This window comes from Alternaria ethzedia (genome assembly GCF_023757985.1).
Source record: "Alternaria ethzedia strain BMP 0044 chromosome Unknown scaffold_30, whole genome shotgun sequence".
Taxonomy (NCBI): domain Eukaryota; kingdom Fungi; phylum Ascomycota; class Dothideomycetes; order Pleosporales; family Pleosporaceae; genus Alternaria; species Alternaria ethzedia.
In genome coordinates, this window is record NW_026056223.1 from 1 (window position 1) to 12,270 (window position 12,270).

Here is a 12,270-nt window from a genome sequence, read left to right on the forward strand (position 1 = left end):
ACCTAGATAGAAATCTATAGATTATAAGTCTAAAATTAGCTACTTTAATTAAAATAAGTATAAACTTATAAGTATAGTTAGAATAGCTATCTTCTTAAATATAAAGCTTAAATTATAGTTTATAGTAATTTTTAAAAAAAGAACTTAATTAACTCTACTTATATAGTAACTCTTACTATTAAGTTCTTCTATACTATAATAGTACATACTACCTAATATAATCTAGAAATTTAATAGTTTAATATTATAGAAGTATTTCTTAATATAAATATTATAGTAAAGAACTTAGTAATTTATAAGATACTAGATAGCTTTAGAAAGCTAGAATTATATAAATAACTTAACTACACGCTTTATAAATTATAAAACTCTCTACTATTATAGTATAAGAAGTTCTTAGAAATACTAAAATCTATTAGTATAATAACTTCTTAAGAAGAGCTATACTTTTTCTTTAATTAAGAATATAAAATATTTATTCTTTTCTATATTAATAATATTCTATTACTTTATTATAAAAATATAAAGTAATAAGTAATAGCTATATAGTCTAAGATCTTTAGTAAGTATAAGATCTAAGATTAAAGAAATATAGAGTAGTTTCTTAGTATTTATATAATTAAAAACTAATATCTAAGAACTATTATACTTATTTATAATATATATATAGATAAGATACTTAAAAAGCTTAAGCTTAGAGATAGATTTTTTTTTTAACACCTTTACTATTAAAAAAGCTAATTAAGAATACTAGAAAAGTAACTAAGTCTAAAATTAAGAGATACTAGAAAATAGTTAGCTTTATACTTTATAGAGTAAATATACTCTAACTATATATATTATATACTACTTTAAAGCTTTTATACATTTTTATAAATTTAAGTAATAAGTATAAAAAAGCTATAGAGTAAGTAATTATATATCTCTACTATACTTACTATAATATAATTTAGTATAGTAACTATAATAAATCTAATTTTATAATTACTAAAGATATATTTTTTACTAATAATCTAGAAACTTACTAATTATTTTATAGATATATTACTATACTATAAAAAAGTATAATTTTTTAGAAGACTACTAAGTAAAGTTTAGTTACTATCTCTACTACTAAAGTAAAGCTACTTACTTTTAAGTATACTACTAAGAAAGCTATAGCGCTTAAGCACTTTTTTAAAGAGCTAGCGCTTAATTTTAGAAAACTCTAAATAGTCTAGTATAATAATTAGTAGACTATTAGACTAGTTATTAAAAAAAATAAGTATGTTAATTATTAACTTACCTTAAATATATTAATATTTAGAATATATAGCTATAGTAGAAATATACTAAAGAATTATTTAAGATTAAATACTTAGAAACTATAATTATACTTATAGATAGATTAACTAAGTTACTTACTTAGTAATAGTTTAAGAAGTTTAAATAGCTACTTAACTTATAAGATTTATAATATATAATTCTTAAGAAGTAAATAGAGTAAAAAGATTTTTATTTAGACTACTACTATAAGAGTTAATTATACTTTAGCTAGATTTTAGTTACTTTAATTAGCGCTTAGTTATAGAAAAGTAATTACTAATAATTAACGTAAGTATAAAATAGCTAAATTACAAAACTTTTTCTGTAGATAAACTTATATAACTACTAACTTACTAACTACTAAAGTTATAATCTCTCTAATTATAATCTTTATAATTATACTTATTAAACTTATTTTTATTAGCTTAGCTATTTTTATAGTCTTTAATCTAAGCTTATAGATAAGTAATTTTAGTAGTATAAGCTTATATATAAATTTTAAGCTCTAGATACTTATACTCTATATATATTATCTTCTTCTTATACTTTGCTTAAGCTAGCTAATATTATATATATTAGTAGAATCTACTACTTATAATACTAAATATTAAGAAATTAGACTAGTAATTATAAAGCTAAGAATTATAGTACTAAGTCTAGAGATCTTACTACTAAGACTAAAAGTCTTACTACTAAGAGTAATAATACTTATACTAATTACACTACTAATTCTAAGACTACTAATTTCTAAAATATAAAGCCTAAGGCTAAAATACTAGTAGTTACTACTACTAGAATAAACTCTAATTATAATATTCTAAGTATTATAATAATAGATTAAAAGCTATAAGTAGATAACTCTAAGTAAAAATTATAAGTAAAAGTATTTAACTACTATCTATATTAATCTCTTTTATTCTTCTACTTAATATTATAGACTTACTATAAGCGCTATATTAATTAGAGTTATTAGAATTTATAAATAAAGTAGTTTTAAAGCTTTTCTTACTAAAGAACTTAGAAGTTCTATTTAATATTTTAGATAGAGTCTTAAAACTACTCTTAGCTTTTAACTTCTACTTCTTATAAGTATAGAGATCTTAATAGAGCTACTTATAATAATTATAAGCTTTATCTATACTTTAATACTATTATTAAGTTAGTAAAGAATTAAAATAAATAAAAAAGAAAATTATAAACTTACTTTAGACCTATAGTAATCTACTATATCTTTATAGTAATTCTATATATTCTTATTAAATATATAGTAATTATAGAAGTTATAAAAGAAATAATATATAATCTTATAAAAATACTTAAAATAATTAGCTTCTAGAATATTATTAAGAAGCTATTAATAAATATAATACTTATAGTTAGATATTACTCTAACCTACTTACGTAAACAACTAGTATATAGTAGATACTAAGAATTCTAGAAAATCTTAGAGTTAGAAGTCTTACTTTTAGATTTCTTATTAGAGTAACTATAATAAGAATTATACCTTTTACTTAAAGAATCTTACTACTCTTAACTTTATATACCTTAGTTCTTAACGTAATTAAATTACTAAAGACTAGACTTCTAAGTCTAAAAAGTATTATTATCTATAAAGATACTACTTTAGAGATTATACTTAATAGTCTTTTAGATATTTTTATTATTAAAGTTATTAAACTAAGAGCGCTTATAATCTAAGTAGAAACTATTAAGATATAACTTTAAGTACTTATAATACTTAGCTTAATCTTTATAAAAGTTAGTATTAGAGTTATTAGTTATTATAAAGATCTAATCTAGCTAACTATTAGAATTTATAAAGCTCTAAGTTAGTTAAGTATTAGAAGCCTAGTTACTTTATTAGAAGCTACTAAAGAATAGGTTATTTACTACTATTATTTTAGAAAAAAAAGGTAGAAGTTCTATAGCTACCTAGAGTTATTTACGTAGAGAAAGTTAAGTACTTAACTATAGAGTAGCTATTTATAAAGTATTAATAAGTAGAAAGCTATTATATTAAGCGCTATTATGCTAAGTACTAGCTTATATATTATAATTACTACTACTAAAGGTATTATAGTTAAAGTATAGAATACTATTATAGTAGAAGCTAAAGCGCTAATACTTAAAGCTATAATTAGAGTTAAAAGTTAAGTTATTAGACTAAATTATAATAGTTAGCTATTAATTTAAGTATAAAAGTAAAAACTTACTATAATAATAAAGAGAATAGAGAAGTAAGTAAAGTAGAGAATTAAGTATTAAGTTTAAAAGCGCTAAGGCTTAAAAGCTAAGAATCTTAAGTAAATAAGTTAATTAAATAAGTAGCTTATTATCTTAAAAGCTTAAGTATTTTAATAAAATAGAGATATAAACAACTATAGTAAAGAAGAGAAGAATTAGAAAATATATTATTATTAATAAAGTTTCTAATTCTAGCCTAAGTATACACCTATATAAGTAGCTAGTATAGTTTATTAAGCTATTAATTACGCTATAAACTTTACTTAGAAAAGATTAAAAGTCTAAATCTTACTATTAAAATTTTCTCTTACTAGTTAGATACCTAAATTCTTATAGCTATTAGCTTAATTCTAGACTATTATAAAGTAATTTCTAACTTAATAGAGTAAATTTCTAGACTTTTAGACTATTTTTAAATAAGTAAAAGCTTACTACTATTAGTATTAAGTATAGTTAAATTCTTATTTAGGCTATAACTTACTACTATACTTTTAATTCTTAAGTCTAGACTTTGCTAAAGTATACTAATTATAGTAGATTTAATAAAACTAATTTTAGTAGAGTAGATTTATACTCTTACTACTTTAGAAAGTATATTAAAGTTAAAGAGTAGTTATAATTATATAATTTTAGGTACGTAATTACTTAGCTCTTAGATATATAGCTAGAGATTTTATTCTAACTTTCTTTTATAGTATAATAATTACAATATACTTAAATATATCTAATTATTAATTATCTCTAGCTCTAATAGATTACTACTTAAGTACTAAGAGCTTTCTTCTAGAAATTATTAATACTAACTTTTTTAAATATCTTAATATTTTTTAAGCTTAATTTACTTCTTACTACTTATAAGTCTACTTCTAAGTTTACTAGATCTCTTTTTATTACTACTACTCTTTATAAGTATATTATTACTATCTATATCTATAGTAAATTTAAAGAAAATAGTTCTCTTAATACTTATAGCTATATATAGAAAAATAAAAGTATTAAGAGAATATTATTATATTAAGATTATTATATATAGTTATTTTCTAAAAAATATTACTTTACTTTATATTAATACTCTACTCTTAAAAACTTTAGAGATTTATACTAATAGTATATTAAGGTTTTAACTTAATATCTTATAGGTATAGATCTTTAAATATTATATAAGAGGTAAAGTATATTAATAGTACTTTTTATCTAAAAAGTAAAACTAGAAGTTAAAGTAAAGCTAGTAGAAGCGTAATATTAAATTGTAAAACGTATATTTATAGTTATTAGAACTAAAGATAGCTAAGTAGTATATTCTAGTATTAAAGCGTTTATCTTACTAATAAGTATCTTTATTAGTCTAGTGTTAGAAAACTAATATTACTAGTATTCTAGTAGTAAAGTTATTTAGCTCTTTTATAGAAATATTATTTATATATATACTTATCTAAAGGTATTTATATATTAAGCTATTATAGTAATATACTAATAAAAAATAAAGTAACTAGATATAATTAGTAGATAAATCTACTTAATATACTATATATATTTTAAAGAAACCTTATTAATTACTATATATAACTAAAGAATAGATATTTAGTAACGTTCTAAAACTAAGAATATTAATATATATATATATTATATATTATTTTATAATATATTTAGTAAAAAGTAATAATAGACTATATAGTGTATATAGTAGTAGATAGTAGTAAGTAAGCTAGATAATAAGTAGATAAATAGTTTATATAGTTAGTGTATAATAGATATATAGTAAATTAATAGTAGATAGAATAAAGTAGAAGTAGATATATACTTAGATTTACTTACTTTATAGAAAATTTAAGTAGTAGACGTTTAAAGAGCTAAGTAAATTAAGTAGACTTAGAAGCTATAGTAGAGAAGTAAACATATAAAATAGATTTCAAATTAGACTAGAGCCTTTTTAATAGATTTACTTAAGAATATTAGACTTTAAGTATAGAAGATAGTTAGTTAATAATTATGTAAACTTTAATATATAACTAGATTTAGAAAAAAATTTTAAAAGTTTATTTAGAGACTTAATTTTAAAATTATAAAGATAAAAAGTTAATCTAAAAAAGAAAGTTTAGGTAATTAAATTATATATAGCTATATAAATCTTTTTTTATTTTCTTTTTAAAGTAGAAACGTTTATATACTTTACTAGTGTAAGAAGAAATAGTTTTAAGATAATTTTAAAAGCTATCTTAACTTAAGATTTCTAAAAGCGTAGAATCTAAATAAGTAATAATAACCTAGTTATTTTTTTAAAATATCTACACTCTAACTAGTAAAAACAAACTCTAAAATAGATAGTAAAGTATCTAAAAGCTATAAGCTATAGTAGATTTATTTAAAAGAATATAATATTATTTAGAATACTTTTTAAAAAGTAAACTTAGTCTTCTTTAATTTACAGAATTAAAATAGCTTTTAAAAGTAATTATATAAACTTTTAAACTAGCTTTTTTATTTTTAGTAGAAAAGACTATTTTCTACTATAATAGAGTATTAATACAAAGTAGAGTAAATAAATATAGTTAGTAACTCTATATTATAATCTTAGAATAGATCTTTTCTTAAGATAATTTATACTTACTATATATAACTATAGAAAAAAAAGCTTAATTTTATATTTACTTAAAATTACTTTTTAGCTTACTAAAACTAGAAATTACTTTTAGACGTCTACTAGCTTAAGTAGCTACTTAGCTAATACTATTATAATATACTTATTCTTCTACTTCTACTTATCTATATTTACTATATATATATATATATATTATATACTACTTTATATACTTAGTTACTACTCTAAATAGTATATGTTTTTCTACTAATAAGCTTAAAATATATTTATTAGTATAATCTCTTATAAAACTAGATATATATTAAGTATTTTACTAACGTAATATTAAAGTAATATATTATACTATATATCTTATAATTACTAAGAGAAAATATAAGTTTTTCTTTTCTATTTATATAGAAATTTAATTACTACTTTTAGATTCTTCTTAATTAATTTTACTTCTTTTGTTTTTCTAAAACTTTTTAATTTTTTTATTCTTTTTAACTACTTATCTCTTTATTAGATTCTCTAGCTTTTTAAACTATACTTCTAGAAGCTTCTTAATACTTTTTTTATACTATTAGCTATAATAAATTTTCTTTTTCTCTATATATACTTTTCTACTAGAATACTTTAATAATTACTTTCTAAAGTATATCTTTCTATTCTTCTACTTTCTTACTATTTTACTACTACTTATTCTTAAGTATATATTATTACTATTATTTGTAATAGTAGAAGTTAAATTAACTATCTATAGTAATATATATATATAGTAGAGTAACAAAAAGAAAAAGATATTTAAAGAGTAACCTTTTTTAAAGCTATATATCTAGCTAACTTAACTAGCTAGAACTAAGATCTTTAGTTTTCTAGAAAACTAGAAGCTTTCTCTTTAAGTTAGCGTCTTTAGAATCTTACTTAGTAAGTATTTATAAGAAGAAAGTTATTATTAAATATAGAGTATAAAAAAGACTTAGTTTAATCTAGCTATAACTTTTAAACTAGCGTGTAAAAAGTAAAAAAAAAGATATTTTATAATACTAGCTTATATAATACTTAAATAAGTAAAATTTTAACTATAGTTTCTTATCTAAATAATTTTTAAGAATAAAATAAGAAAAAGATATACTAAAAAAAGATACTAAAATTATAAAAGCTTCTTTTAGTTTTATTTTATATATTTTTCTCTTTCTTAGTCTAAATTTTTTCTTCTTTATATTCTCTCTATATTAGTAGAACTTTTAAAATTTAAAAAATAAGTTTATACTTTATCTTTAAAATAACTATCTACTAGTACTATTAGTACTATACTAAGAAAGTCTTTTAAGTCTATTATAAACGCTCTATAATATATTAAAAAGAAAAAAAATACTTTTACTACTTTTTTTAAGCTTAAACTAGACTACTTTTTAAAAGTTTTTAAAAGAGCTACTAGAGTAATTAATAAAGATCTAAAATATAGTTCTATAATAATAAATTAATATATTCTAGATAAGAATAATCTAGACTTTTCTACTAAATCTTTATTATACTTATTAAAAGTAGAGAAATACTTTAATTCTACTACTAAGAAAAAGTAGCTTTTAAATAAAAAAAAAGCTTTATTTAGAAGAAAATATATTAAGAAGACTATTAACAAGTTAAGATATATAAACTTTAATAAAGTTATATTTTTAGATAAGTCTTTTATATAGTATAAGTATAGTACTAAGTAAGAATATATTAGAAAGAGAAAAAATAAAAGAACTAGACCTAAATAAGTCTTTACACCTAATACTAGTAAGTTTAAAAAAGTTTTAAATAAAGTAAATAATTCTTTAAGAAATCTAGTATTTTTCTAGTTTTTTAGATTATTTTTAGCTAGCTTACTAACTAAGTTATAGCTTAAAATATTACTATCTTTAATTAGAGAGCTATCTAAATAAATAAAAGATTTAAGCTATATTTAACTAAGACTTTATAAAACTCTAGAAGCTTTATAAATATAAAATATATAAAAAAGAGTTTAACTTTAATACTTAAACCTCTTTCTAGAAGAGATAAGAAAGAATTCTTTTAATTCTAACTTTAAATAACAATAACTTAATTAATTCTTATTATTATTTAAAAAAAGTTTTATATTAAAAAAGCTAATATCTTCTTTTATTTAGAGTAGAAATTTTAGTAAAATAATATAAAAATCTAAAAAACTTTAGCTATTTTAAAATAGTATAGAAAAAAAAAAAATCTCTTTTTAAGTATTTTACTTATAGCTTAGATTTAAATCTTTTAAAAGATATTTAAAGTTTACTAAGAAATAGACTAGTAAAAAGACTTACTAGCTTTTTAGGTGTAAAAGCTAGTAAAAAAGTAGTAAAATTATTTTCTACTACTATTTTAGAAAAGTAGGTAGCTATACTATAAAAATTAAAAAATAACTATATTAAAAGCTATTTAAGTATTATAAGGTAGTAGAAAGAGCTAGAGGTTAGTATACTAAGTACTAGTTACTAGATCTAGCTAGCTTATAATATAAAAAGCTTAAAAAAAAACTTTTTAATCTAACTATTATAAAAAAAAATAAAATAACTTTTAATTTAACTTAGTAATAGACCTAAGTATATATATTAGTATATTAAAATTTTAGCTAAATTAATACTATAAATAAAAAGATATAGACTAAATTAAGTAGAGCTTTTTAGTATACCTAAATACTACTAACGTTATACTAGTTAAACCTTACTAATTAAAATTCTAAAGACGCTTACTTAAAGACTAAGTTCTTAGCTTTTTTAAATACTAGAAATTATAGTTTTAGCTAGTCTAGTTGTCTAGATATATTACTTTTAAAAAGATAACTTTTTAAATATCTTTTTCTTTTTATTACTCTACTATAGTATATATAAAACTACTAAAGTTTAGATTTTAAATCTAAGGTTCTTTCTATATTTTTTCTTACTCTACTAACTAAAACTTACTTTCTTTATATATTCAAACACTAATTATTAGTAGACTATTAATACTTATAATATAAAAGTCTTATTTTAAAATTATAGAGCTTAATAGATATTAATAAAATACTATCTATCTTTAATATACTAAGTATAGTTATTAGAAGGTTAAAATTTAGATTAGTAGTAGTACTTCTATTAGTATAAAATAAACTTTTTAAATTAGATCTAGTAAAGTTATTATAATTAATATACTAGTGTTTATTTATAGTAAAGTATATTAGACTCTAATTAGATATTAAAATTAACTTCTAATTCTAAGTTTAATAAGGTAAGAATTTTAAAAACTAAATAAAAATAATAAAAGTAACTTAGTATTTTTACTTAAGATAAACTTAAGAAACTTAGAAGTATATTTTCTATATACTATATTCTTTCTTAAGCTCTTAAACTATTAGTAGTTTAATTACTAATATAATTATTTATAAAATTATCTAAATATTTATATTAAGCTAAGTTAAAGATTTTTTAAATTATTATATTAAGTATTTTTTATATATATACTACTACTTTTAAAACTATTTTTAGTATTCTAATTCTAGAAGCTATAATAAAAGCTATATTAAACCTCTTTACTTATACTATACTATAGACTATTAGATCTATTCTAGATAGCTACTTTACTAGTTATAAGCTATATACTAGTGTACTAATATAGTAACTTATTAAATTTTTATATTCTTTACTTCTAATATAGTTTAGTCTAAATATTAGTATTTAAAGTTTTTCTTCTATATTTTCTTTTCTACTTTAAAATAGCTAATATATTTTAAATAAATACCTTTAGTATAAAAGTTATTCTTAGAATAATAGAAAGTCTAGCTTACTTATAATAATTTTATAAGAATTATAATTACTTACACTATTTCTTCTTATAGCTTAATAGATATAGTAAAGTTAGTATTAGATTTTTATTTCTTAATAGATTCTTAAAAAATTATACTAGAGTAAGAGAATATTTTAAAATAGTAATATAAGCTTAAAAGATAATAATAAACTATTATTAGCTTCTTTAATAGTATAAGATACTATTAATTATAGACTAGTAATAATAAAGTTCTATTATATCTATAAAGTTTAAAAACTTAAGCTTATTATATTATATTATTAGATAATTATTCTTAATAGAGTATATTATAGTAATACTATTACTATTAAACTATTAAGATCTTATATACTATTTTTACTTAAAAGTTATATATATTAGTATAGTTCTACTATATATAGAGATTTTAGTTTAAAATAAATATACTAAGATTATTAAAGTCTACTAGTAAATTTTTTACATATAAGCTTACTATATTTATCTACTCTTCTATAAATAAAAAGTTTAAAAATAATAATATAAAGTACTAATAATATAGTTCTAGCACTAGTTAAAATAAGAAAAAGCTTTTTTACTATTATAAAGTAGTACTAGTAAGAAGAAAAGTCTTACTTTATCTTATACTTATATATCTAGATCTAAGTTTATTTTACTTTATTAATTATATTCTTATAAGTAATATTATATTTCTAGAATTTACACTACTTTCTAGAAACTAGCTCTATTACTATAAAGCTACTAGCCTACTAAAAGCATCTATTATTATAGTAATACTAAAGCTACTTAGCGTAGTATTTAATAGAATAAAATTTACTTTATATATAGAATTCTTAGTCTATATCTTAGTAATACTTATGCAAAGATACCTAATACAAAGCAAACTTGCGGGACTCTACGCCGCCTGCTATTCTATACTCTAACAACTATAGTAACTAAGGAACGCATTGACAGAACACAGGGTACATATGCTAAGATTAGGTGTTCAACCCACTCATCATAGCGTTGAATGCGCTATCGTTAATAGGACCCACGCTGCGCTTCCAAGCCTTAATCTTGCGCTGTTCCTCAAGAACCGCGGCATCATCAGGATTACGAGTAGCCAGCATGTTGATGGTCACGAGCGCGAACGGAACCAAGCTCGACTCTCCCCAGAGCCGCAGAAATTTGGCGTACCGAAACGTGCTCCTCATCTCTTGCGCCGGCGAGGGTTTCCATGAGTGCTCGACGCCCCAGTATCCTTCCTCGGTGCTACTCTTCACTTCTCCGTAGGACTTCTGAATGCCGGGCAGGACCTCGCGATCTCCTTCCTCTAGCCATTTGAGTCCGATGGCTACGATGTTGAGATTCGTGGTGTAGTAGAGCTCGGCAACCTTTGTCACGAATGAAGGGCCGCCTTCTTCGATCAGACGCTTCCATGTGTCGGATTTGTGGGCTTCATCGATCTCGTCTCTGACTCCAGCCCAAAGCTTCAGGCAGCCACCCTCGCCTTGTTTAAACAGCTGTGTTCCCTCAGCTTTTCTCGCGGTCCATGATGAGATGACAGCGTCCAGATCATGGAATTTGCTACGTGCGAAGTCTTCTTTGGCTGATTTAGCAAGGGGTTCCTCGACGGTACCACTAATGGTGACCCGTGGCATGTCGCGGAAGCTCTGGCGGAAAGGCTCCAACAGCTCTTCCTGGGTTTTGGCCGAAGAGAAGTAAGTCGTTGGGCCTTCGAGCTGGTACGGTGGACGCTTGATCACCGGTGCAAGTTCGAAATCCAAAGTTACGAGACTCTTGTAGTCTTCCAGGCGGTCATCGCCTCCTTTGATGGCCTCGCAGAGGAGCTTGACATCTCGAAACAGCATGATAACGTTGCAAGGCTCCAACAGCTCTGAAGGTGGCAACTCCTTCCTCCATCGAGGGTTGCTGTTCCCTATTGTGATATGCATGGCGTAGCCTCGAAAACGTTGGGTGATGGGCTTGATGACCTTGTTCCCACTCTTCTTTTTTGTCTTGGTGCCGTTGTCCAAGTCGAAAGCTAGCGTTGGCACGGCATTGGCCTTGAGCATGTACGCGAAATGTAGACCGCCAGTCGAAGACACGAGAAGGAACCGGTTCCTTTTGATCATGGCGTCGTAGCTCTCGGCGTAGATCTGCTTGTTAACGCGTAGGATACTTGGGCTGAAGTCTTTTTTAGACAGCATTGTGCCGTGCGTAACAGACTCGGGACGCGGGAATGTGCATAGCAGTATGCCATATATCTTGTCGCGAATCTCACGGGGGAGATCGAGGAAGCGGAAAGAAGTCATGTCTGGTGATTCTGATGAACTGTTCGGGA

The 12,270-nt window shown here is 22.6% G+C and overlaps 1 protein-coding gene across 1 annotated transcript; it reads right to left on the reverse strand.

Moving 5' to 3' along the window:
* Positions 1-10,924: 10,924 nt before the first annotated feature.
* Positions 10,925-12,241, reverse strand: J4E87_008861 (uncharacterized protein; the record flags this gene model as incomplete). The annotated part of the gene is made up of 1 exon (XM_049380444.1): positions 10,925-12,241. One exon carries the CDS (start codon positions 12,239-12,241, stop codon positions 10,925-10,927), a length of 1,317 nt encoding a protein of 438 aa, XP_049229719.1.
* Positions 12,242-12,270: the final 29 nt, after the last annotated feature.